Below are 27,527 nucleotides of genomic sequence, written 5' to 3'. Positions count from 1 at the left end.
ATGTGTGCGGCCCAATGGAGGAGACGACGCCAGGGGGATGTCGTTACTTTATGACCTTAATAGACGATCACAGTCGTTATAGTTTCGTCTATTTCCTGAAGAAAAAATCTGAGGTCGAGGATAAGATTCGAGAATTTGTGAAATTGGTTCAAAATCAGTTCGGACGTAAACCGCGGATCATTCGCTCCGATCAGGGTGGAGAATACTCCAGCAAGACACTTAGGAGATTCTACGCGGATGAAGGAATAAAGGTGGAGTACACTGCGGCGCATTCACCACAGCAGAACGGGGTTTCGGAGCGGAAAAACCGGTCTCTGAGTGAGATGGCCCGGTGTATGCTTCAGGACGCGGGCATGCACAAGCGATTTTGGGCGGAGGCAGTCAACACCGCTTGTTACATGCAAAATCGTTTGCCATCTGTTGCAGTAGACCGTACGCCGTTCGAGATCTGGTTCGGAAGAAAACCAAATTTGACCCACTTGCGACTATTTGGATGCGTCGGTTACGTGTTCATTCCGTCGGTAAAGCGTAAGAAGTTAGACGTCAAGGCGAAACGAATGACGTTCGTCGGCTATTCCGCGGAACATAAAGCGTATCGGATGCTAAACACACTGACGGGAGAAATCCAAATCAGTCGGGATGTTCGTTTTCTCGAATTCAGCGACGGATCTAAGGAGCATCATCACGATGAACCCAAACTGGAGGATAGTCCGACTGGAAGGGAAGAAATCGAGTGGTCTTTCGATGAAACAGTGAAACAGGAAGCTGAACCCGATTTGACTCACGAAACAACCTCTGAGTCCGAATTCTACGGCAAGGATTGTCCAGGTGACGGTTGGCCACGAGGGTTTTGGAACGACAACGACAACAATTGGCTTCGTGGACTGTGGGATGATGATGACTGTAAAGTTCAAGCTGGAGCTGCGGTGCCAGAGACCGAACCTCCGGAGTCTACTGATACCGTTCGTCGTTCACAGAGGAAAACAGCAGGCGTTCCGCCGGTAAGATACGACGAGGAAGTGAATTTGGTGATGGAAAGTTTGCCTGAACCAAGGACGTATAAGGAAGCTGTATCCGGTCCACAGAGCACCAAGTGGAAGTCGGCAATGGCAGAGGAAATGCAGTCCCATCGCGAAAATAATACGTGGGAGCTAGTGGAACTGCCGCCACAACGGAAGGCAATCGGGTCGAAATGGATCTACAAATGCAAGGCGAACGAAGACGGCAATCTCGTTCGTTATAAAGCACGTTTGGTGGCGCAGGGCTTTTGCCAAAAATTCGGGACCGATTATGATCTAGTTTTTGCTCCAGTCGTAAAACAGATAACTTTTCGGACGATGCTGGTTTTAGCGAGCAAAAGGAAGATGCTGGCGAAACACGTTGACATAAAGACAGCGTATCTTCATGGTCATCTCGAGGAGGAGATCTTTATGCGACAACCACCAGGGTACGAGAGTGGTAAACCGAATGAAGTCTGCCGGCTGCGTCGCAGTATTTACGGGCTCAAGCAGGCAGCTCGTGTTTGGAATAAGAAAATCGACGACGTACTGAAAACTAAGGGTTTCATTCAATCAACGGCGGACCCGTGCCTATACATTTGCAAAAAAGCGGATAAGTCCATTTTTGTACTCATTTACGTAGACGATGTAATTGTCATTTGTTACACGGAGGAGGAATTTTCTGAGGTGGTCCACGTCCTGGAACAGAACTTTACAATAAGTGTCATGGGTAATCTAAGATTCTTTCTTGGAATACGTGTTAGGCTAAACAAAGGACAATTTTGTATTGATCAGCAAGCCTACTTGGAAAGAGTTCTGGAAAGATTCGGCATGAAAGATGCAAAGCCGTCAAAATATCCGATGGATCCCGGCTTCTTAAAACGAAAGGAGGAGATTGGCAAGAAGTTGGATTCGGCGAAAGCGTACCAAAGTCTTATTGGGGCTCTGTTGTACGCTGCTGTGACCAGTAGACCCGATATTTCAATAGCTACAGCCATTCTGGGAAGGAGAGTACAAGATCCATCAGAAGCGGATTGGAATGAGGCTAAGCGAATACTACGTTACCTAAGGGGTACACTGGACAGCGTACTTTACCTCGGAAGAAGCGAACAGAAGCTGGAATGTTTTGTGGACGCCGACTGGGCAGGAGACGAGAGCGACCGCAAATCCAACTCAGGGTTCTTTTTTAAGTTCGGCGGCGGGCTCATCGGATGGGGCTGCCATAAGCAGAAGTGTGTGGCACTATCTAGCACCGAGGCCGAGTATGTATCCCTTGCCGAGTGTCTGCAGGAGGTAAAATGGGTCCTCAAGCTAATGGCAGATATTGGCGAACAACAGGTTGGTCCGGTCGTGGTCAATGAGGACAACCAAAGTTGCATTGCGATGGTTAGCGGAGACAGAGCTGAACGCAAGGCAAAACACATCGATACAAAATTCAATTTTGTGAAAGAAATGGTTCGGGACGGCATCGTGCTACTGCAGTATTGCCCGACCGAGCACATGCAAGCTGATCTACTCACGAAACCGTTGCAAGCGGTGAAGCTTCGACAACATCGGGAGGCAATCGGCATCAAAACGTTCAGCGTTGAGGAGGAGTGTTGAACCAACCTGGTTTGACAAGAAGTGTTGAACCAAGCTGGTTTGAACAACTACTGAATTGATGACACTGGCAGCACTGCATGTGTCAAATGACCGGAACTGTTGAATAAAGAATTCATTCCTGTGTGTATAGTGGAATCGGTCGCACGTGTTCCTTGTTTCCCGATCCGAAATTAGACCATATACCTCTAATTCTAACACTTATTTCACAAATTTATAACAAACTCCCTTTTTCGGTAGACCTAGCGCAGTCCGCTCGCTGCGCTCGCTGCGGGCGCGCCGCCGTTTCAAACTCATTTCTTCAGTCCAACTCATTGGTTTATGATCTCCATCTTGCTCAGTTTAACCGATTAGTTCAAGTCATTACAGCTTCTAACGGAAATTCAACTGTTCAAATATTCAAACTGAATTGATGTGCCACCTATTGCATACTTTCAGGCGCACATGTGGAAAAAATGACGATGCGGCGACGGGGGGGCTTCATTTGGGATTATACCTTTATTTGATTATCTCGAAAAATGTGTGTAAACCTCTTGTCCACCGCCATATGTCGGCGTGAAAATGAAAAGATGGATATGATTCATAACAAATTCGTAGGATCATAAATATTAAATTAAAAGCACACTGACAAAGAACCTATTTTCATACACCCAACCAATACTATGTTTAGGCCGGCAAACCTATTTTGGGAGGAAATGCGGTCCGCGAGGATAACTAAGTTTTGTTGGGAGGACGTAACTTAGCTTCGGATAATTTGATTTGTAGAAGAAGACGACTCGTGACACGTGCGTTTTGTTCGAGTTCTATTGGCGGAATGAATTCATACATAGTTCACATTTCAGGTTGAATCATTTCCCCCCATACGTCAGAGTGACGTAAGCAACTGTCAGTTTGAGGGGTAGGACATTGCCTCGTTCCAACAAGTTTGACATCACTGTGCTATGTGGAGTTTCGCGTGCACAAAATCGCAACATGATAACGCATACTCGCCCACTTTGGAGCGTCGTACAAATCAGTGACAGATCGTCTGCTGAGCTGAAAAGAGTGAAGTAGTGGCGTTTAGGTTTAGCAAATTTGTTGGAGGAATTCCGTTGAAAGTTTAAGAACTCTTTACAATGTGTGGTACTAAGTGTCGATTGTGCTTAAAATGCCTTCGACAAGAAGACTTATCCTGTTCCTTAGCCAACGAACATTTCCTTCAAATGATTGGAACAATCTTTCCATTTTGGGTGGGCATTTATGTTTTGGGTGGCCCCTTCTAACAAACAATAAATTTTACGATACATTTTGCTTGTGATTTTAGGATACCGCGGTACAGACAATCGATAGCCAACCATGCAAGATACCCGATTTGGTATGCTTGCAATGCTCTGCTAAAGTTGAAGACTTCTTCAAGTTCAGCGGGCTGGTGGAAGCTAATCAAAAGAAACTACACGGAGAGTATTTCGTCCAAGAGGCCGAATCGGAAATCGACAATCTTAATAACGAGATGACAGCGATTACCCTTAAAGAACCACTTGTTGTTGATGTCGAAGGTAAGCTATGTGAAAAGTGAAAACATGTGCGTTATATATTTTAATTACTGTTTTAATCAGTTTTTCGAAACACATTGAGCAAAGACCAATCTATATACTGCCGCTACAGGGGCCATTTTAAATTTTGTGTTCGAACCGAGCGTTCATTCAAATGTTTGTAATTTCTTTCCAGCAATACCGACGACGTCGAAATGTGACAAAAAGAATGTGCTGGTACATGCGGATTTTGTCAATTCTCCAAATAAACCCAATAAGAAGCTACGTCTTATAGGTCTCGTAAAAGATCACCCGAGCATCTGGGTTAAAAACTATGATGAATCAGATCAGAGTGCACATTTGTCCTGGAAAGTGGTTTCCTCCGAGATGAAGATGGAATTAAACAAAATCAAAGAAATGTGGATAACACTTGAACAAAAATATGAAAATTTAAAAAATGGAAAGGATTGTCCAGGCAAGTATGAGATCTCGTTAGCTGTTTCATGACATAAACAAAGTGAAATTAATTTTTTGTTATTGTAATTCTATAGGAAAAAAGTGGTTCGCTTATGAAGCAATGCGATTTTTAGATACAAAAAACGACCACATACTAAGAAAAAACAAAGATGTAAGTAATATCTGCTCTTTCATTCACTATCAACATTAAAACTCAATTAATTTAAAATATTTTCATATCATACTAAAGTAATACATTACATGACATTTTTTCGATTTTATATAATTTACCAATGCCTTCATTTAAAGTACTGTAGATTTTCGATTATCAGGGGTGTTCAGTAGATCGGACGGTCCCTGGATAATCGATAAGGATTCAAGCAAAGTGTACGATTATAGTGCAAAAGTTGAGTTGCGAAGGGAAAGCAACAAAAAAAAAACTGGTATTCAGGCCCACGTATTATCCGCCCGTCGGGAAATCTGGCCCCGGATAATAGATATCCGACTGCAATTTCATATTTCATCTAAAGCATGACCATAACTAAATTGAACCAAGGAAAGCGAGCTACTGTGGCGCCAAACGTAAACGACCAAAAATGAATCCGCACAAATCACTGGAGCGTCGGTGGACAGATTGACAAGCCCTGGTATCCATAATAAAAGCAATGAAAAATTAAAAGTATTTTTCTTTTGTACAGTTATATAGTTACAGCTTTATAGTTAGTTATATAGTTACAGTTAGTTACAGTATTAAATAGGTTTTTAATATTTACGTGTTCCCTGTACCTATAAATTCACATACTTTTTTTTGCTGATTTTTCGACCTGCCATTATTCCAAGGTTGTCTTGGAGTGGTACTGGGCCAATAAGATCCACTTGGTACCAAAACCAAATTTCCCAGAGTTTCGCCACATCGAAAAACTCATCTTACACGAAGTGTTGGGACAGTTAGAGATGTTCTTGGCAAGAGGAAGTGAACGGAGGTTGCGAAACCGGTGTCCCTTTCCACGATACGGGCGCTAATGCAGGAACCGAAAAACAAAATACATTAATTTATGAGAACAGGTAACACGTAAACAGTTTTACGTGTTATAACTATTTTTATAACAAACCTTATGTATAACTGTACCAAAGAAAAATACTAATCATTTTTGTATTTCGTTTTTTAATAGATTACCGACCTATTCAATTTGCTCAATTGCCTTGGTGCTACAGTGATTTGTGCGGATTCATTTTTGGTCGTTCAATTTCCATTGTACGGCATATCGCGAAAAAAAATTGTACAGGTCTGAAACATTCATAACTTCATTGTTACTATTTACTAATACTATTTAAAATATTATTTTCCGGCTGACCGGCTGTTCAATTTAGTTATGGTCATGCTTTATTTCGATTTCCATGGGACTAACAAAAATGCTCTCATCAGGGTAGAGGCGGATCATAGGGTGAGTAAACAAAGCAGCTGCTTAGGGCCCGAGCTTCCAAGAACCCCTGCCTATTGGCCCGATTTTTTTAAATTTTTATTTTGGAATTATTTTTATTTTTTGGCCAGAAATTTGCTTATTTCATCAAATGCGTGATGATGTTCTGAGTTTACATCAAAATGAAAGTAAATCAAGAATATGAAAATGTCAGAATGTTCCAACTTATCTGAATTGTGTGCTGATTTAGTGGTGCCGTGTTTTTTGGGTTTAAATGTGCGATTGATGCACTAACACAAATTAAAGAGATCACTCCAAAGATTTGATTAAAGTGGCAAAGAATTCTAAAAATAGTTTAAGGCTTATGGACATGGATTAGCAAAAGTAATGTCCTGGACATTTTCAAATGTAGTAATTTTGCGAAACATTATTCGTGACTTTTCTCTTTCAAACATTTCAAGATGGTCAACTTTAAATCGCCTAAACAACTATTCAATTAAAAAGTAAAACCATAATTGCTTGTCAACTTCGTTCGTAGAAAATGATATTCGTGGAAAATGATCTTAAAAAGATATTGATGGTATCGCATTAAATAAGGCTGTGAAAATCAGGCTTTTGGCTATGAAATAACTAAAAAAGAAAATTATCTTTAATTTAAATTCGATTCGTTACTAACAATGTGTGGTTTAATCAAAATTGAAATTTTAGAAATTTAGAAATATAAAATTGAATGGTGATGGTATTGCATGTTTTTGGGCCTTAAACTTAAAGCTAACTAAGAGCCTAACCTGGACAAATCCGACGATCGTGCTTAGAGCAATGTACCTGCCTTCTGATACATACACTATACTTGCACTACAGATACATATACTATACTTATACACTATACGATACATACACTATACTTGCAGGTATCACCGACGCGCGGGCCCGTTTCACCATTGTCAGTATACTATCAAAACGTGGGAGGCTTACGCTCAAAACTAATCGAATTACGACTTGCACTATCCAATTGCAAATATGACATAATTGTCTTTACTGAAACATGGCTCAACGAAAGCATACCCTCCAGCTACTTTAGTGATGAGCGCTATGTGATCTTCCGGTGGGATAGAAAAAATAGTCCATTTAATCGTGGTGGAGGTGTACTCATTGCTTGCCGATCGACTCTAGGCCCCGCCAAAATGGAACCCGTCGACCATGCCATCGAGCAAGTTTGGGTGAGACTAACAAGGACAAATCCGACGATCGTGCTTGGTGCAATTTACCTGCCTTCTGTCGGGGTATGCAACGTCACGACGAATGATGTGCTGTCTAAAAGCATTCACGATATCACGTGCCTCACAACCAAGAACGATATGATCTTTGTAATGGGAAATTTCAATCAACGTTGTATTTCATGGACCGGTCCACGGACTTTTTCGGACAAAGATAGCAACGCTACTTTCGATTATTACGAACCGATCCGGGAACCCACGGGCAGTTTGCATTTTGTGAACGCCATAGACAGCAATAAACTTTTACAACTAAGCAGCATAAAAAATCCCAACGAACGACAACTCGATTTGGTGTTTGGTAACATACCTGCCGCGAAGGCATGTTCTGAAGTACAGAAGTCTGAAGCGCCAATTATGAAAGTTGATCCACATCATCCGGCGCTACAAATGTCCATCTCCGTACATCCAACCGGCATCTTCAACCTTAGTAAATCACACGCAGATAGTTAACACAGGTTCGCCAACAGCATCGTAGAATCAAATGCGCGTAAGGAGAAGATTACAATACTTTCATACACCGATGTACAATGTACAAGGATCACATGATACTCACTAATAACTGAAATTTTCACAAAGTTCTCTTGACCAATATTCAGACAAATAATCACGAATCACGATGGGAGAAACGGTTGGTTCTACCACTAGCTTACGGGTTTTGCGTGTTTCAAAACATGCGCCTACGACTTGTTGATTAAAATGTTTATACTAGTTTGACAAGTTTTGGGTTTACTGTTTATTGTTTATCTTATTTTACCGCTGCAATTATGTGTATGAAAGTTTTGCAAAGTAATATCAGTGTGTAAAAGTCGCTAACATCTCGCTTGAGTACCATAAGGGTAATAAGTACCAGAAATATCTCTAACATGATTGCATTGTATAGATTCAATGAAACACGATCAACGAAAGTAAAAGTATACAAATTCAATTATTGTTTGTGTTTATGATAAATCGTATTATGATAAATCAAGAAAATAAATAGCTGAGTTGACTAACTACGCGTCTATGACTAGCGAGCATAACCTATATTGAGTTTGGTTGTAGTAACGGACAATTTGAATTTTCTACTTCCGACACTCCGACAAATGTTTGTTTTGTTTTGATGGTCTTTGAAACGTCAAATGACGGACCGGTTTCTGCCGGTTTGTTTATTATTTTTCACTTTGCTATGAAATAAAGGACCAAAGGTTAACAAAATCAGCAAAAGCCCGCAATGCATGTGTTGAAGCGAAATGGTTCTTCATATCTTGTAAGAAGGGTCGGACTGCATGCGTGGTTTAGGGACAGTTCGTCGTGTAGTGACAGTGTAAAAACAATAGGTATTCTACCAAAAGCAACCGAGGAAGGATTTTTACTGATGCGAACAATTAACGAACTAAACAATTTTATTAGATCCACCGTCAATGGAAGGTGCTATCATTGTGGAAAAAGAGAACAACATTACACTGATTGGCATCAACCGGCCAAAGGTGAGAAATGCTATCGACTCTGCCACAGGCAAGCATCTTGCCTCGGCCATCGCTGCCTTCGAGAGCGACCCAAAGGCGGACGTTGGCGTACTGCACGGCATCGGCGGAACCTTTTGCTCCGGCTACGACCTCAGCGAGCTAGCAAGCGCTAAACAAACGCAACCGACACAAGCAATCGTTCAAAACGAGGAAGGAGTAATGGGACCCACGAGACGTATGATACGCAAACCATTGGTATGCGCCATCAGCGGGTACTGTGTGGCCGGTGGGCTTGAACTAGCGCTCATGTGCGATCTACGAGTGATGGAGGAAAATGCTGTCCTTGGATTTTTAAACCGACGCTTCGGTGTGCCTCTCATTGACGGTGGGACCGTTCGATTGCCGGCGCTTATCGGACTTTCCAGAGCGTTGGATCTGATACTGACGGGAAGGACAGTCTCCGCAAAGGAGGCACTAGAAATAGGGCTCGTAAATCGTGTCGTTGCCGTTGGGGCCGGGCTCGGTCAAGCCTATAATCTAGCCATGAGTATCGCAAAGTATCCGCAGCTCTGCATTCGCCATGATCGAGATGCTGCGTATTATGGGGCATTTTCAGCAAAATCTTTCGAGGATGCGATGGAACAGGAAATGGCAACTGTCACCGTGGAGCTGCTGGAAGATGCCAAGCATGGGGCGGAAAAATTTCGTCAAGGAATCGGACGAGGAGGAAGTTTTAGTGGCATTAAGGAGCGTAAGATACCCGATTGGGAGAGATCGGAGATGAATCACGAATCAAAGCTGTGAGAACATTGCGCTGGTAATGGAAAGGAATTTCAAAAAGCTACGAAAGGTCCGTGACCCGTCATATATTTTAAGTGAAAGTATAGTACCTGCAAACTCATTCGCCATCAAATGTCTGCGATGGATGTTTCAAATAAAGTTTTGAGAGAAAGTAATAACGCGACTAAAATTCTAGGGACCCAGCGGAAGTACGAAAAGTAACAGAAAATTTGAGAATCGAAAACTGGATACCATATCAACTCAAAATTGGTGTATGAGTGTAGATTGAATACTAAAAAAAATGAGTATCTCCCCGACGGGGAATCGAACCCCGGTCTCCCGCGTGACAGGCGGGGATACTGACCACTATACTATCGAGGACATGTTTAAAAAGAAAATATTTTCAAATCCGATCCATTGCCGTGGTCAAACATATAATTCGACAAATATTCTTTTAATATTTATCAACCATACTTTTGCGTAATTATATTCGTAATTTATTGAGGCATCGCTGTCCGAAATAGATCGAATTTGAACGACTAGACTCATCAAATATCAAACGACTTTTGCTAGCTTCGGGTTTCACCAGTTCAATTAGCTTTTGCACTAGCTCGGCACGAACGAGATATGTGTAGGCAAATTTAAATACCAAGACATTTCATTAAAAGTTTTCCGGGCTCATAAATGTCTTTTGTCTTTTCCGGGATTACAATAGCTGTTTCTTTACATATTTTTTCAAGATTTCCATATTATCGAGCAAAGCTGGGAAATGGTTGCACATTTTAGGCTGTGCACAATACCAAAAATGTACAATAAGAATTTTGATGAAATCAGTTTGTTTTTACTAGAGCCATTTCAGGTTTTGGTAAGTAACAACATCATTGGGAATAAGCAAATAAAAGCATCACAGTTCAAATCAAATGGAAAGACGGCGTAAACAAACAACAGATCTTAAAATGAAACAACGTCCTACACTCGTTTAATGAAAAATTTAAAAATTTCATCAACACAGTCATCATGCTTAGATGCGAAGAAAAATCGAACGACATTTATCTAACAATCGTTTTACTAAAAGTTTGTTTTCTTTTTCAATATTTTGTTTTACTTTCTTTCTCCATCCACCGCTCCCGCTCTGACACCCGGTCCTGCTCATCGGAGCCTCGGAAGATACACTCTTATAAATGTACTTGTTTGTCGTCCTTATAACGACACGACGCGTAATGCACTCCGGTCCGTTCGGAAATTACGCCACGGAAAGTACAATGTTTGATACATCTATAAAATCACTACTGCGAAGTTAACCGAAAAGGCGTCAGAGCATCCGCATGGATCGAGAAGGTTTTAAATGTTCGAGAGGTTTGAAAAACGAAACTGAAACAGTTCGCAAAGTGGTGCTAGCAGATTCTTCTGTGCATCCCTAATGCCACTTCCCATGCGTCGATCAACATCGGTTTGCAAGTTAATTTTTTCCCCGGCTGCTGCCCCCATCCTCGCCGCTAACACCACACCTGGTCCCTTAGAACCGGACCACCATCAAGATATATAAATGTGTTTCGTCCTGCTTTAGACCTAACATAGTTTCGTCTACATTGTGGTTGGCTGTGCGTTTATCTAAACAGAGATACAAGAATTATTCAGTGGTGAGTTAATAAAGATTTTGAGTTTTACTAAGTTCACGTTCATCATTCCAAAGAGCCACTATGTGGAATAGGATCGAGCTTATATTGTGTGAGCCCAAAGAACCGCTCGCATTGTTCACGATCACTGAGCGCACTAGGATCGATTCGATCAGCAGCGAACGTTCCCACCCCACCGGAAGGGTAAAGAGGAGGGGGTTATGAATAATTTTGTTTGCTTTCATCGTTTATCAACTCTAAATATATATGTATATTTATGTATATGTGGTTCATAAATTCCATCGATAGGACTTCCTTCCAGCAGCCCACAAACAGTAAGGACACACGGTCTTGACTTAACAGTTGTACACGATTGATTGATTTTTACGACGACAAAAAGACGGTTAATTATTCGGTGAGAGCAGAGATGACTGGATGTTTGTAACCAGCGGTCACGCGTGATTTAGTCTCCTACGAAATCTTGTATTTTTCCTGGTTTCCCGGAGGGTTTTTAAACACTTTTCAAGTTTTGCTTTAAAAATGTGTATCCCAATGAATGGATAAATTAAACCGGCCTACAGGCACCGATCGTAAGTGCCATACACCAGCCGAATGCAAACATTTTCTTTTATGACTGTAGTTTATTTCCTATATCGCCTGAACTTTCTCTTGAATTTTTTTTTCTCCTACACGAAGTTTGTGCATTGGGGAGTGGGTTTGGCCCACTTTTTGCGTTCCACTAAAACCTTTTTCCATGTCCGTTTTGGGTCTAGGCTTCTTCCTTATCCCCCAGGTCTGGTTCACATTGGAATAGAAGATATATCGCACTACTGTTTGCCACGAACAGAGGGAGTGCAACCAAAACGGAAATCCAAAAAGAAGTAGTTAAACTTTTTCATCCCCGCATCAATTATGATCTTCGCTTTGTTCCACCGTTTGCATCAAGAGGGAGTTTATCTTTCAGTCCCCGATTGTTACATTTATGTATGTCTCTTTACACCTCCGAGTGTGCGGAATTCCCTTCAGATTTGTGTATTATTTCGTGATACTTATTTGTTTTAACGTGGCAAAGAGCTACCGCAATCGAAACTCCTTTTTGAAACGAACGAACGAAAGTGCAGCAAAGACAATTTGATATTTCTTCGACTCGGATCTTCTACAAATGCGTACCATGCATTGCATATTTTTTCTTGATTCCCTCCCCGTTCTTCGTGTTGTCCTCCCATCCCATCTCAATCACTCCTATGTCTATTCAGTCTCCTCGCATATTACAGCACATATCCGCTTCACAAAAGCGAACCATCCATTCACAGTCCCAACCTTCTTTCAGTTCATTTTCGTTTCTAAGTCATCAGCATGCTAAAAGACAATGTTAGCATTTCATACATTTTACGAAAGAAATTGTTTGCAGTGAAGGGTTTTTTTTGAATGAGGAACACACTAAGGACGTATTAAACGTCCCGGAACGAAAATAAACTTTCATTTTCTGAAAAAAGTTTTGGATTTCGGACAACTGACCATCCACATTATCATCTCGCCCGATATGCAAATGTGTTGTAGGGGAAGGCATGGAAGAAACAACGAATTTTTGTAGCTAGGTTTTGTTTGCTCGACACTGTCTGAGAGTATTACTCTCGCGCCGTGTCATTCGATCTACCGGCACGAACAGCTACAGAGCTTCGTTGGCCGTAGGATTTGTTTAATTCTTTACCGATCAGTTCAATTGCTTAATCCCACAAATCATTCGAACAGTGTAACGCGTCTACAATGAATCAATTTTTTTTAAACCCACCAACCCCGGTCTTGTACACTTACGACCCTCTTCGGATACAATTATTTGGGACTTTTTGGAAATTATTATTCAGATATCAAAACATGCCAATTCGCCAAGAAGAAGATATCAAAACACACCCCCCCGCATGAACGCAAAATTGAAGAGTGTGAGGAACTCAAAATGATGTGCTTGGAGGAAAGTCGGAATTGCCCACTCCTCCTCTTTTCGAGTGAGGAGAGAAATTGAAAGTGTACCATTTACTGTTCGCCACTTGTACAGGCGACAACGAATCGGGATCGTTTATATTGAATCGTGTCCCAGAGCGCGCGGGAGGGAAACAATAAATAAACTAACTTAAGTCTACACAATTGAAATCGAACCCAAACGCAGCAGCGCGACCTTTTGGTTGCCGTTTCTGACCCTTTTTCCTGGTTGATTCTATCCCCCCGTTTGTTTTCTTTTCAGTCCCCTGACTTTTCGTTCCCCAATATTATATATTCTATAAACCACAGATCTCTTATTCTCTCGTTCTAAACATACTGGAAAAAAAAACAAATCTTATTTCGTTTCTAACATGTGGGGCGAACAACTGAAGTAATTCAGAAAACTAAACCCTCTCCTAACACACTGTCCTTGTGTGTCACACGCTTTCTTCGCTTCGCCGGTGTTCCGTCGACTCCGTGTGGCCTCCCCACCCTTGCTACTGTTCATCGCCGCTTGGCTCAGGGGAACAAGGATCCACAACGCTAGTTCTTGCTGCCTATTGGAAAATTCGAGCTGCTGCGCTCATCGGAGTTTGGCTTTTCTGTGACAAAAGGCATTAAAAATCACTTACTGGGATGGACAATGGCATAGATAATCCTGTATCTATGTGCTAGTAGGCTAGCTATCCGTTTGTTTTTTTCGCCTCCCGCTTATCTCTCTCTCTATCTCTCTCCCTACAATCCTTATTCCGTCCCGCGTACAAAGGGGTGACAAGCTTGGACCACTTCCATTTCCACAAACAGCACGTTGTACGCCTTTTGTTGTACCGCACAAGAGGGAGGAGGGGGAAAACCAAAATTACAAGATACGTTTTCTTAAACCAAAATTTACAGTTACCATGTAAGTTGTCTGCAGTGTGTATGGCTGTTGATGTGAATGTTGATGATAAGTGTATGGTGCGTGTTTTTGTTCTTGTGGGGATCATTTTTGGGGATATCGCTATAATAGTTTAGTGTAGTGTTTTGTGAACCAGCCTTTTGATGTTATCTTCATCTTTCTCTCCTACTTCGAGTATCTTACTTCCTTCTTTCACACATACACTCACACACAGCTCGAAGTTTTATCGTACTTTTGCTCTCTATCTCTCTCTCTCTCGATCCAAATTCGATTTCATTCCTATCACAAGGAGCGCCACCCATGTGTTTCCCGTATCACTACTGCCTTTTTCTAAAAGAGCGCATGATATTCCCCCCGCACAATATCCTACTGTTTTTTCCCATGCTCATTAGGCCACGCGAAACGTGCGTCCCTAATCCTCCTTCTGGTTGATGATGGTCGCATGCTGCACCTCGTATTGGTCCTGGTCCTTGTCGCCCCAGCCCCAGGTCGCGTGACTACCGTCGCCGGTGCGCTTGACGCGCTTCTCCACGATCTCCTGCGAGACCGTCTTCAGATCGTACGCCCAGCCGATCTTGGCGAAAAAGTCAATGAACGCCGTCGTCAGATTCATCCGGTAGTTGCCCAGCTCGGCCGTCTTGTAGTCCCACGGGAACACGTGGTGATAGTTGTGCCATCCTTCGCCGAACGCGAACGATGCCACCGTGCGGTTCTCCGAGGGCGAAATGCTCCTGTAATAAACAAAAACAAAAAAACATTCGCAATAAGACACACGTGAATCACACGAAAATTCGTTCCAGCACTGCTACTGCTGATAAGCGAGCATCGCGAAGTCGAGACTTTACGCGCTGTATTATGGCTAGCTTGCAGCTAGCTTGGAAGAAAAACAAAAAAAAAGCCTACTCACTTATCATACGGCTTATCGCCCCACTTGTGGGCAGCGCTGTTTACCAGCCAGGTCACGTTCAGAATGAATGTCCAGCGGAACAGGGTAGCGACAAACCACGCGTTGGTCCAGCTCTCGTTCCAGAAGTAGACGGGCGTGATGGTGGGCAGGATGAAGCAAGCAAGCGGCATCAGCAGCATGTAGTGTCTGGCAAGAGGGGGAGGAAGAAGAATACAAAATTAATTATCACACCATATCAAAACAAAGCATGGAAACATTAATTGACAAACAGCGTCACACACCGCTTGATCTATCCGTTTCATTCCAGCATACTTACTTGCGTTGGAAGCGCAGGACAGGATCGGCTTCCAGATCGGCGATGTCCAGCTGCTTGCCCTTGGCAATGACTTCCGGGTGCTTACGGCACAGCAGCCAGCCGATGTGCGAGAAGAAAAAGCCGCGGGTCGCATTGTGCGGGTCCGCGTCGGTCTCCGAGTACTTGTGATGCACCCGGTGGTCGCGGGCCCAGTGGAGCGCGCAGTCCTGGAACGCGATCGTGTTGAAGATGGCCAGAATGATGCGCAGGGGCAGCTTCGCCTTGTACGACCGATGGGCCCACAGACGATGGGCGCCGGCCGTAATGCCCAGTCCAGACATGACGTACAGTACAAACGCTACCGATGGAAAATGAAAAATGTAATAAAGAAAAACAATACTCCAGGCCCTTTTCACAATTCTGCTCCCCCTAGTTGCAACACAAAAACCAAAAAAAAAAAAAAACACTTACCGAATGCAATCGTGTACAAGCGGGCCGAGGTCAGCATCAACCAGGCACCGTAGACGGCGGCCAAATGGAGGTAGCCAAAGGCGAGCACGTTTCGCCATACCAGCTTGATCTTGCGCTTTTCCGCGCGCTTCAGCGGCGTCACATCCTTCGCCAGCCCACCGTCGATCGTTTCGGCGTCCACCTCGTTCAGGACACCCGTTGCCTCTACCGTTGCGTTCGGTGCCATTTTTATCTGTTTTGTCGGTTTGTTTAACTCCTTCTACTTTTGCCTCAGTTAAAAGAGGTTTCCTCCAAAGTGCTCTGCAAAAAGGTGGGGAAGCAATAAATAATCGAGTAAAAACGTGAAACATTGGAGTTTTCATAAGCTCTGGATTTCCTTCGGACCCATTAACCCCATATGTTTGCCCGACAGAAAGAGAGAAAAATAACTGCGAAAAACTAACGCGTTTTAGTGGCAAGTGCTGTTTTACCCCGCAAGGTCAGGGTCATTGGGGATCCATACATCGAGGCGCTCGGTACGAAGCACAACTACGGTACCCCACCCAAAGCACAAGGATGGAGCCATCTTCCTTTGTGTATTAGCTAATCGATAAACAGTATTAGCTCGGCGCTGAGAGTAGGGAGGATGACGACGAAAATAAGGTTCTAGACTTGTTCCATTTTTGCACATCAAAGAAAATCAATGTAATAAATTAATTCTTCAATTACAATTAGAATCTTTTGATTTGATGCGCGTCCTTTCAAGATGAGTGTTGCCTTTACAAATGCGCAATTTTTCCACCCAAGCTCCGAGTTTCGACGAGAAGAAATCGTGCAAAAATCACCGCATTGCGTGTACAACACAAAACGGGGGCAGCACACCGCCACCCAACGGTATTGGAATTTCTCCTCTTCCGACCGTTTGTGGTAGCCCCCAGAAAAAGTTATGGTTTTTATTTTTAAAACATACACCTGGCAAACCTTCTCACGGTACGATGAAGAGAAAAAAAAAAAAGAAAAACACTTTCCTCTGCCAGGGACGAACCATGCACGGGCGGCATGGACACCGCCTCTCGATTACGCGCTATCTAGATAGGATGTGATTATTTCCTTTCATCGGATCTATGTGAACTTCACTCCCGGAGCAACAGATGGTTTGATCTGGGCACTGTTCTGAACTGCTTTTCTTTGTCAATTCTGCTCAATATGCACCAAAAGCTGCTTCACTGTTTCATCATCCTCACCACTTACTTCCCGGTGCGAATCAAAGCAGAAAGGTTAAGGATGTACGCGAAAGTAGAGGGGAATCGTACTGCCATTTTTCCTAGTGAAATGTGATAGTCATTGAGTATCGCTCAGACCCCGGGGGGAACACGTAATCGGACTCCTTAGGGCCGAAGCATGCCCAACAAAGAATGTAAACCGGATGAAAGATACAACGCAATTCCTATAAATCCAGATTGGCAGAATGGCATTTCAAGCAATTTACCACAAACACTTCTTTTCTTATTTCCAATTTGGATTTTATAAAAAAAACAACGTCATGTAACACTTACAAACTACAGGCAGCGTATTTTGTTCTTTTTTGGCAGCGAATTCGTTGGACGATAAGACTTTTATCTTTAATCACACTTTATTTAACAAGGGCTCCGTTGTTTTACTACAACACGGGAGGAGGAATAGATTCCTGTAAACTGCACCGTTTCGTAAGTCTGCCTTTGTAAAATCAAAATCAAATGTCCTCTCAACGGTACCAAAAGAAGATGCATCCACACAAATCCAAAAGCTTGTGAAATCGATCTCTGCTTCTCTATATGTAATCACTCCACACGGTAGAAGTGCGCGACTCTCCGACCGAACGAGTAAGGCAACACTGACTAGAGCCAACGGTCGGAATTCCGGAGAAAGGTGCAGATACATAGACGAGAAATTTCCAGAGATGTACACCGGACATCATCCCAGAACTTGGTGCGGTCTGAGAGGCGACATTTGATGGGCCAGCAGTTTATGTAAACAAACTTTTTCTCTAGCCTAGTGTGGGGAACTTCTCAGACGTAGAGACCGACCTACGGAGGCACGCGTTGGGCAAGGGCAATACTGGCAAGATGGGCATTCCGGAGAAAACCGCTACTCTGCAAAGCGCGAAGTGGCGGAAAATCTCCTAACAGACGCTACTCCGCAAACGAAAACCTCTCTCTCTTTTCGTTGAAAGGAAAACGGCGTGAAGCGTTGGGAAATTTGCAGAGCATAATAATTTGGGGAAAATCTTGCTCTGGATTTCGTAATAATGAGACAAAGAACCATTTTTTCTCTGCGCGCAGTATCATACTCCTACGACATGTCAAACCTATCCTCCTGCTCTTCGTGGGTTCTTTTTTTCTTTTATGGTAAATCGATAAAAGAAAGGGAACAGACGATCCCGAGCGACCATCCATCGGCGGCCACGGCTCGATGTCGTCGCGCCATACTCCAACCCCCAACTGTCTGTGCCAGTGGAGGCTGATGAGTTCGAGTGGGAAAATATCGATCGCACAACACTTTCGCGCTAGCAGACAACCGAAGGCAAAGCAGGGGTCTACGGGTACGTTAGAAAATCCAGCGCGGAAAGCATGGGAATGGGCCAGCGTAGAACAGCTGATTCCGTATGGTGGTGCGCTCTTCTGCGGTTGCGGGATTTTCCCAGTCTGTTTCTATCTCTCTTTTGTCCCTGGCCAGAACACGCCATAAACTGTGGGCATCTGCATCCTTTCTCCGACAAGAGAGGCCCAACTACAGGGAAACTACAAAGATACGAGCAAAAAGGGGCATTGTAATGTGTTCTTAATTAGCTGCTTTTAATTAACGCTGAACCAAGCACTTTACCACGAACGCCAGAATGACGCTGTTTCGGGTGACGAAGAAGGAAACTAATCAGTCCCGTGCTCGGTCCGTCCTTTTCCGTGATTTAGTAGAGGAAGCTCAATCCGAAGCACTACGAGATGACGCACTTTGGCGGGTGAACTCTCTCTCTCAAAAAGGAATCAGTTTAAAATGATACGCAAAAAAATACGTACGTACACTTGCTGTTGACCGGACCTCTACAGCTACATGTATCAGAAGTGACCTACCACTGGAGGAAATCATTTCTGACCATTTAATCACACCGTACCGACACCCAACGTGGCCGAGCGGGTGATCATTATCCATCCACTAGTGATGCGAATTAACATTCTGTAACCGTCGCCTTTGCCCACAACAACGCACAACTGTGACCAACCGAAGCACAGCACGTGCATCATCATTTGCGTACGAATTTTTAATTATTGCCCACGATACGCTGCTGCGACCACAGCAAAGGGCCCCCCCAAAACAACGGTCAATGAATATGAAATGGAATGACAGTTCCCGGTTGTGGCCCGATTTGTCTAGCGTCACAGCACATCAATTATGAATCTGTAATGAGCCAAAACACAGCCAAGGCAGCACGCATCCTTGAAACGGGTACTAATGGAACCGTACAGTTCTTTCCGTGGCAACAAAACAATAATGAACAATGCAACGCACGAAACGAATTTAACTCAGACGTTGGAAGATAAATGCGCCAAGATGAAAACGGGATTGTACGGGAACATCAATGAAACAAACTAAACGAATGTATTGAGTTATGAATGAATATTTATCTGAAAACAACATCGTTCACGGTGAGATTTTTAATGAATTGATTTTTGCACATATTGCGATCTTGCAACAGCATTTTTGTTACCGTCCTTTACAAATTATGGATTAGCGGGGCAAAAATAAAACACTTTTAAACCAGACGTCAACCCGTAAACCATTAGGGAAAGGGGGCGAGAGGGTACGAGAGCGAGATGACGAGAGATGGGTTTCAGCTGATCGTTCGCTGATCGCGTATGTTAAAAATATCCTAAGTCTCCTGCAGCTCACTCCCTACCAAAGGCACGGTTTATGCTTCTTCCGCCCAACGGCGTACGCCAGTGCTACCCGGCATGGCATTCCATTTTTAATTTTAAAAGCCACCCCCGCGTCCACCCTCGCACAGCGACCGGTGGCAGCATGCCGTTGCCAAATCGATGCTGCCAAATGTTAAAAATATGTTTCCCCTGCATCTAAACGACCGCGTTCTTACCGCGATCGACGATGATCGATCCTGCGCTCAGCACACTTGGATTAACACTTTTGCAACAGCGGACAGAGGGGAGTTTGAATTTGTTCACACTTTACAGTAAAAATGGAATCTTAGCAACGTGCCGTGCAACACCGAGGATTGAATGGAACTGGCAACGGTGCGTTCGGGCCTCCAAACCCAACCCCTATCCGGATGTGCTTGGATCAGCGGTAATGGACGGTGGGTACGCTGATAAGCGGACTTTCAATGGCGGTTGCGGCGTGCGGTTCCCACGGGAGAAATCCGCAGATTACATGTTTGTGTTTACGTAACCTCCACCAGGACCTCTATAACGACCGGCTGGGGTCATGCGAATGTCCGTCAATAGGTTCACGTTGCCAGACACTGGTCGGGCACGCCGTCCTAGTGCTGGCGACCTTCCAGGATCACGGGTTCCGAACGCCGGTGGATCGATGCGATCCGAGAGGTTTGCCGCCGAGATGAGACTGAGCGGCGGAAACAGACCACCATGTGCATAGTGTCGTGTGACGTTCGTTGAAAACCTGACGTTGGTGACTGCTGTTACTGTGTGCAGCAACGTGCATCCACCGCCACCGTAGCCATAATTAAACAAATGCAACCAATCGTTGGGCGCAAGAGAAAAAGCCAGCGACAGAGAGAGAGAGACGGATAGCGCGGAGAGGAAAAATCCGCACAATGATCAGCTGATCCTCGTGCGACTGGAGCATCACCCCATTGCATGAGATTTTCTCTCTTTCTCGAGATTGCCTACAATTTGGCAGGTTTAACCTCGCGGTGCAATCCTTGCGTGATGCCACACATACTCACACACACACACACACACACACGCACATAGCATATCAGCCCATGGTCACGTGTTTGGTGCCGGAGGGCTGATCGGCCTCCCTTCTCCCTCGCAGCTTCCGTTCGCCCTAGTTCTAAGTTGCTGTCGTCACCCCAACCTCGGAGAAGCCCTCTCCCGCGGTTGCTTTCTTACTACTGGCTGATCGCTCCTGGCGACACGCCGTGCCTATTTGGGGTGGGAAAGGCGCAGTTGAATGCGCGAGTGCAAAAAAATAAAACGAAATCCCATTTGCCACAATCATCCGATGAGGAGCGCGACTGACTCGCAGCCTCCCGAAGTATGCAAACGCAATCAATGCTGAATCAAATCAACGTCAAGTGTGTATCAGTGGATTAAATCGGTTGACAATGGGAAAAACACCATTGCGGTCTTTCGTGGCGCAACTTCTACGGCCATTCTCCAACCGTTTGCGAATCGTTTCTTTTTTATACATTCGCTGCAACAAATAGATCCAACCTCTAGTTGTTTACGGGAAGGGCAGAAATCCATCCGAAGTTTAACATGCACTGAGAGATTCTCAACAGTCCACACCGATCAAAATATAGTGCCGAAAACAAGGAGTTTTTTTCCAGAATCACTAAAATTTTTACATGTCACTGCAATCTTAAAAGTAAAGGAGGGTTTTGTTTTGTACAGTTCAACCTCTCTGACCTCCATTAATAAGGCCCGGACCGCTTATCGCTTTTCGTCTTCGCGTGTCATCAGTACGGAGAACGAACTTGCGACAGCATCGTAAATCTGTTTTTAGCTTGTGATTTGGTTTGTCCCTCCATTAACTCCATTAATGTCGCTTATTAGAGCGCAAAAGGAGAGTGGGTAGATAGGAGTACGTTGCAGAAAGTGCGCTGTCTACTTGATACTAAAAATGTGGTTTTTTGCGTCAGTTGTCCCACCAAAAGGCATAATGTTTATGAGCTTCCACCAAGTGGTTGAAGTTGTATCCAAATTAAAGTACAAACCTAAAGTGGTGGTAACAACCACCGAAAATAACAACCTCCGCGGTAGGCCGATTCCCGATGGTCGAAACAACCTGGTAACTCGATAAACTAAAAATGAAACGTATTAAAATCCGGTTTATTAGAGGGGATAATTTTAGACTAGGCAAACTAGAGACAACTATTTTAATTTTGGTCGAGCACGAAGTAGGCGAAGTTTCAGTCCTAACAAGCACCTAAAACAAACGATAGTTTTTGTGTTGGTTTTGATAAAGCCAGCTACTGTTGTTGTTTAACATACCAGTTTTGATAACATTCATTAAATCAAACTTTAAATTGTTAAACCTCCCTTTTTCTCGACATTCTATTTGAAATGGTGTTCTATACCATTTTGATAAAATTAATCAAGTATTCTTTATCGTTCAAAAACGTTCCTTCAATATTTTATTGGGCCGGTTCAGTTTCTTGTCTACACTACATGCACTGCTATAAGTGCGCGTGAAAATCGTTTCCATTAAAGCTTTCTCCCTCGTTTGTTCTATTTACCCGATGAACCGGTGCCGGCGCAGTCGGCGTGAGTACGCGTGTGGCCACTCCATGGCGCAATGGCTCTAAACAAAAACCTGCATCGTCGGAGAACGTTGCACGGACCGGTCGAATTTAACGCCGAAATCCAATCGAACCCCCTCCTTCCCTTCGAACCTCTTCTATCTATTTGACCAAGAAATAGCCAAACACACAGCATATCAAGGTAAGAATGAAATAGAAATTGTACAGCTGCACACCAACATCGCGTTGATTTCGTTTCGCCTACTAGGGCGGGGGGTGGCGGCTTTTCCGAGTTATTTTGCTATTGCGAACATCCAAATAGTCAAATACTTTAGCCAGTCGGCGGTTGGCTCTAGGGTTTCTTCATTGCATTTTAAGTTCGATTTCCTTTGCGCATACGCACACCGTTTTCGGGTCTGTTGAAACGATGCAGCAAGTTTAAACCTTTTCGTCTTGAGTTTTCGAACCGTCAGCAACTCTGTGCAAAGTCAATCGACCGGTTTGTTGCCTTTGAGAAACGTCATTTCGTGTTTACTTGGATTCGCCCGATCGAAGACGCAGTTAAACAAGAAACAGCAGAAGTTCGACCTAGCGTTGAATGAATGTAAAATAATTCTTTTGCAGATGCAAATTTCCTGGTTTATAACCTCGACCCGAACCACCAAAAGACGCTAATCCACATGGGGTAGAAAAATATAGTTTCTTGCATGTTTTGTTCAATCGTGCTAGCTCTTCCTCCCTATTTCCTCCATTCAACGACTATTTACACATATGACTACGAGTTAAAAAAACTGCTTTCTCCTACCATCCCTCGTTTGCCTTTCAATTTTCCTATCCGTCTCAAGCGACATTGGCTTAGCGGGGGTGCTACTTCCTCTAACGTTTTCCTCGATTAGATAAACTACGAAATGGTATTAACCGCAGGTTTGCCATCTCCGGGCTCATCGGCAAAGTATGAGGGCACAAAATCAACCACTGAACGGTGGTAATGCAATACGTATAAAAACGAAACACGGAGCAGCATAAGCACTCCTCTCTGGTAACGCGGTGTTGGCAGTGCTGCTCACCTGTTGCTTATGCAACGTTTAGACGACGACCGTCGACGGTTGGACCGACGAGCATATAAAATATACATTTTTTCCCCATTTCTTCCATTTACGCGCTAGTTTTGCTAACATCGTACATTTCCTTCACCGTAGGAGTTTTCACTTTTTTCCACCAATGGGGCCAAAAAGCCATGAACAGAGAAGCAAGCAAGTGAGCGAGCTTTTTCGCTGTATTTAAAAAAAACGCACTGGACACTTCCCTTGACTCAGTTTTCCCTGAATTCGTTTGGAATTTTTGATATTCTAATATGACTTTTGCTGTATGAAAGACCCATGTGGGAGAGGTGAATCACGAGGAACAGCATGACAGAGTACACACCCTGCAAACAGCGAATAAAAATAACCCGTGTGTATCGGTACTTCCTCAAACTCGCGTCCGTATCTAAAACCCGATCCGCAGCAAGCAATCAGCGTTGGCAGGGCTTTTTTTTTCTTCTCTCTACTATTTTTGCGGTACACTTGGGGCCAGCGTGTCCGGCGCACATGGCCCCGGCGTGATGCATATGCTCGCCGCCATCCATGACGGGGTACTACCATCGCTACAGGCGCACACCAAGAGTTATGCTACCCGCAGTCTGCTGCCTACTGCCAACTACACCGTCGCTTCCTAAGTAGCCACGGCGAACATGATGTTTGTTTTGCCACGGTGTAGTATGAAAAGAATCATTTATCGGCAGCGTTTGTTGGCATGGAGGTTTTGTTTTTGGAAACATTTAAAACGAATTGCTTGAATTGTGTGTTGACGTACAAAACTCGCAGCGACCTTCCCTTGACAACAGGGCGACGACGAGATAACTCTCTCTCCTGTTTTTGCTATCTTTCTCTCTTATTCTGCTTCTCCCTTCATTCATTTCTGCCTGCAATTTTATTGCACACGTTGGAGTGGTTGAAAAATTGCTAAAAAAAAATGAATGTACTTTAGAAAATATCTGCAATAAAATGCACTTGGGATCAATCGAACCTAATCGTCGGACGCAATGCAATAAGAGCAGCCCGGTCCGGGAGCTTTGTATGGTTTATGTTGATCGATTGTCAATCAATTCCACACCCCGCTCCGCTATCCCGTTGCACCGTCGGTTCCATTCTTCGCTCTACAACAAACTGCGAATCTGGTACCTGACAGCGATTTGTTATTTTTCCAGCGACACAATTCGCACGGCGCGCTTCTTTACGTAACGTTCTTCCAAGTTTTCACACTCTGCCGCATCGGGAGATGGCACGTTCTCCTTGCACGGTGGCAAAGTTTGACCTACAACTCACCTCTCGCGATCAAGGCGTGTTCCAAAAAAAAAACCCCGATCAAACGCAAAGAAGAACGCACCTCACGACAATCGAAAATTTCAGATAATTTTTCTCCCCAAAACCGCATCCCAGCCTGCTCTGCTGCAGTTACCCGCGCTGCCTGTGTGTGTATGCGCCACTTGGCTCGCCAAGATAGAAAGACAGGGAAAGCAGGAAATTGTGCTTGCCAGCAGCTTGCTGCCGTTGCAAAAATTTGGAGCTCGCACAACTTGTGCCAGCAGCAGATGACGGATTGGTGGTTTTTCCTTCCCTTTCATTATAACGACGGTCCACATCGCGTGATATTTGTCCGCTTTTGTTTGTTTCGTGAACGCCGTGGAATTGAAAAGAAAGCGCGACCCAATCCTAACGCCGCACACAAAGCACACCACTTTCGAATGAATGGGGAAAATGTACAGTTTTCCACGGTTGACAAACACAAACGCGCGCACAATTCAACACCGACACAAACACTCACCAGTGCACTAGACCGGAAGCGAATATTTCGCAACTGTCGAATCCCGTTCACTTCCTGCCAGAGAATTTGTCCCGTCGTTTCGGTGGTGGCTTCCCAATCCGAGCAGCTTCCACCGCAAACTTCAGCCGCACGCACAATGTCTGAAGGTTTGCCGGCTAACGCCAACAGCTAGTGTGTTGAGACTGTGCGTCTTTCCGTCGCTACCTCCTCAGCAAATGATTTGCTCGCGGATGTCAAGTAGTCACTGAACTGAACTAGTAAGAACGGGGCCCCCAACGTTATATATGAAAACGCTTAACGCCAAATTCTGGCGGCATAGCGACTGCTGTCCTGCTCTCGCGAACGCTCGCGCATCGCGAACATCACACACACAGCTGCCTCGTTCATGCCGCTGGCGTGACTGTTGCGGAAAAAAACACTCTCGCAAAAAAGCGAACAGCATTTTTTTTCTTGCTCTCATTTTGCTTGCCTGTAGCCCGATCATCTTCTCATCACGTCACCATGGATGATGGGATGCAATAAAATTAAAAAAAAAAACCCTCAAAGTCAGAGGACGAAGAAAAGAGCGTTGCATTTTCTAATCACTATCGGCAAGTATCAAGTCCTTTATCTCGCCCGATCAAGAAACCACGTCGTGCTCGAATACACGTCAGCGTGAGAAAGGGACGGTTGGCAACAACGTGGCGCGGTTAGAATGAAACACAACAATAGGTGCACCGCGCCCGGCATTGCCCCACCGCATGTGCTTCCATTCCACCAATTCTCCAACACTCCGGGGAAGGATTTAGATTCCCATGCACTTATCATTGGAAAGATTAGCTGCGAATTAACATTGTGCTTTCACCAAATGCCACCATTCACCACCGGGATTACAGCGTGCTTGAGATTTTCCTTGTATTTTCACAACACACACTTGACCCCTGCCCGGCGGTTTGGCCGCTTTTTAAGCGGCGTGTTAAACTGTTTTACTGCTTACCTTTTGCTTATCAAAAACAAAACCCTTTCTAGCGCACCCGTCGAGATAGCTGATCGTTGATCACTGGCCTGGAGACATGCACCAGGTACCGCGTGCACAAAAGGTTCGCTAGCTTCGCAGTTTGCCGGCAAACAAGCCACTAGTGGACGCTTGCTCGTTCTGCACGTCGGAGGTCACAGGCGGACGAACTTCCAGCGGATGAGATGGATTCTGGAGCAAGGATTCCTCTTTTCCAGCTACAGAATGTACCACGCCGGAACACCTGAGAGGCGCCAACAACCACGATGCAGAACAATCAACTGAACACTGCGGACCGGGTTGTTTAGAAATGTACCGGTTGAAAATCATACGATATTGCTTCTCTTTCGCTACGGCACATGCTAGTGTTCTCTTTTCATATCCACTTTCTCGCTCCTACAGGCGTTGCTAGTTTAAACGCAAGTACGTGCGAATTTTTTACTTTCATATACACGCGCTGTAAAGTATTGAAATCTTCCTTATGATCCCAAAAATATTGGCAATTTCAGTTTTGTTCGAGCTAAAAACGATTTAGAAGGAGCTTAATTTTGATTAAAAATAACCTGCATCGCGACTGATTTACGTCGAGGAATGTTTTTTTCCGATAACAACATTTTGCTCCAAAGCCGTTTTAATTCAACAGAACACAAAAACAAATGACGACCGATATTGTTAAGACAATGACAATACTATAGTGTTATCTTGAGCGTTGCGATTATCGAACATAATTCGTTTAATCCAACAAAGCGTCTGAACACTTTCGTTCGCTTAGCTCATTCGTTTAACTTTGCGAAAACAAACACGTGCAGTTCCTGGTTACCGGTCTGAAATTTTATTACGTTATCACAAATTCACACGCTTACAGAAAGCTTTTGGGGAGTCGCCGTGACGTCCCAGTCGATAAGCGAAAGAAATTGAGATAACGAGTTGTTTGTGTTTTTGGTGATTTAAAAACAGAGAACCGGTCTGGTTTTGCAGGTGTGTTTTTATCACTTCCGAAGCAAGTGTCTGAATCCGGAAGATTGGTTTGATAATGTACAATCAGGGTGTCTGATCACGCGTGGCACAAGTGAAATGATGGCACGACCCTTGTAGATGCACCCTAAAGTGAACCTTTGGAATATTGGACTCTTGCACAAAAAGGGAACCAAATTCAAACCAAAGTGAATGATTCAGATTTCACACAATGTGCTGATGCAAGATTTACTGTTCCATTCAACGCAACAAATTAAAAACACCGGTACTACGTCATAGTAACATGCCAGTGGAATAGTTTTACCTCCTACCGTGGTCAATGTGACTTCTGTTTGTTTGTTTGTTTGTTTATTTAGCTGCTTGTTTAATAATATTTCTAGTTCACCGTAGTTCCTAACGAAGCGATAGTGAAAAGTGTACGAAATCGAGGCGTCACATGGGATAGTCTACTACTGATAGTCGAGGTTGCATGAAATGCGTATAGTAACTCTTACTAGCACGTGAGCAAGCAGCACACGCGTTTCTGCATGCTGCAGTCGTTCGAAGTGACGCATTAAATAAAGCCAATGCCGGCTAAACATGTTTCCG

The 27,527-nt window shown here is 44.0% G+C and overlaps 3 protein-coding genes and 1 non-coding gene across 5 annotated transcripts; 2 read left to right on the top strand and 2 right to left on the bottom strand.

The window, feature by feature from the left end:
• Positions 1 to 4,663: 4,663 nt before the first annotated feature.
• Positions 4,664 to 7,725, top strand: LOC131288253 (uncharacterized). Its single transcript, XM_058317370.1, has 2 exons — positions 4,664 to 4,736; positions 6,897 to 7,725. The coding sequence occupies exons 1-2, from the start codon at positions 4,686 to 4,688 to the stop codon at positions 7,710 to 7,712; spliced, it is 867 nt and encodes a 288-aa protein (XP_058173353.1). The 5' UTR covers positions 4,664 to 4,685; the 3' UTR covers positions 7,713 to 7,725.
• Positions 7,726 to 8,435: 710 nt separating this feature from the next.
• Positions 8,436 to 9,650, top strand: LOC131288255 (putative enoyl-CoA hydratase/isomerase YngF). Its single transcript, XM_058317372.1, has one exon. The coding sequence runs from the start codon at positions 8,663 to 8,665 to the stop codon at positions 9,509 to 9,511; it is 849 nt and encodes a 282-aa protein (XP_058173355.1). The 5' UTR covers positions 8,436 to 8,662; the 3' UTR covers positions 9,512 to 9,650.
• A 146-nt stretch (positions 9,651 to 9,796) lies between these two features.
• On the bottom strand, positions 9,797 to 9,868 carry Trnad-guc (transfer RNA aspartic acid (anticodon GUC)). The gene has a single exon. It is a non-coding gene; the product is annotated as a tRNA-Asp (tRNA).
• Positions 9,869 to 13,863: 3,995 nt separating this feature from the next.
• Positions 13,864 to 26,079, bottom strand: LOC131288251 (acyl-CoA Delta-9 desaturase-like). Of its 2 annotated transcripts, none has more exons than XM_058317367.1 (5): positions 25,947 to 26,079; positions 15,652 to 15,951; positions 15,202 to 15,538; positions 14,886 to 15,071; positions 13,864 to 14,709 (listed from the first exon to the last, which is right to left on the bottom strand). In XM_058317367.1, the coding sequence occupies exons 2-5, from the start codon at positions 15,875 to 15,877 to the stop codon at positions 14,391 to 14,393; spliced, it is 1,068 nt and encodes a 355-aa protein (XP_058173350.1). In that variant the 5' UTR covers positions 15,878 to 15,951; positions 25,947 to 26,079; the 3' UTR covers positions 13,864 to 14,390. The 2 variants fall into 2 exon arrangements, with proteins under 2 accessions (XP_058173350.1, XP_058173351.1); XM_058317368.1 differs by lacking the exon at positions 25,947 to 26,079 and adding an exon at positions 24,971 to 25,182.
• Positions 26,080 to 27,527: the final 1,448 nt, after the last annotated feature.

This window comes from Anopheles ziemanni, chromosome 3 (assembly GCF_943734765.1).
Source record: "Anopheles ziemanni chromosome 3, idAnoZiCoDA_A2_x.2, whole genome shotgun sequence".
Classification (NCBI taxonomy): Eukaryota; Metazoa; Arthropoda; class Insecta; order Diptera; family Culicidae; genus Anopheles; species Anopheles ziemanni.
The sequence above is the reverse complement of the archived record's forward strand: the minus strand, read 5'-3'. Positions and strand labels throughout refer to the sequence as shown.

What these genes read in the sequence shown, in the direction of transcription:
- LOC131288253 (XM_058317370.1), top strand. Translation starts at nt 4,686, where the DNA reads ATGCGATTTTTAGATACAAAAAACGACCACATACTAAGAAAAAACAAA. An exon ending in TACTAAGAAAAAACAAAGAT is followed by an intron (nt 4,737 to 6,896) that starts GTAAGTAATATC and finishes CTATACTTGCAG; the next exon opens with GTATCACCGACGCGCGGGCC.
- LOC131288255 (XM_058317372.1), top strand. Translation starts at nt 8,663, where the DNA reads ATGGAAGGTGCTATCATTGTGGAAAAAGAGAACAACATTACACTGATT.
- LOC131288251 (XM_058317367.1), bottom strand. Translation starts at nt 15,877, where the DNA reads ATGGCACCGAACGCAACGGTAGAGGCAACGGGTGTCCTGAACGAGGTG. An exon ending in CTTGTACACGATTGCATTCG is followed by an intron (nt 15,539 to 15,651) that starts GTAAGTGTTTTT and finishes TTCCATCGGTAG; the next exon opens with CGTTTGTACTGTACGTCATG. An exon ending in GTCCTGCGCTTCCAACGCAA is followed by an intron (nt 15,072 to 15,201) that starts GTAAGTATGCTG and finishes CCCTCTTGCCAG; the next exon opens with ACACTACATGCTGCTGATGC.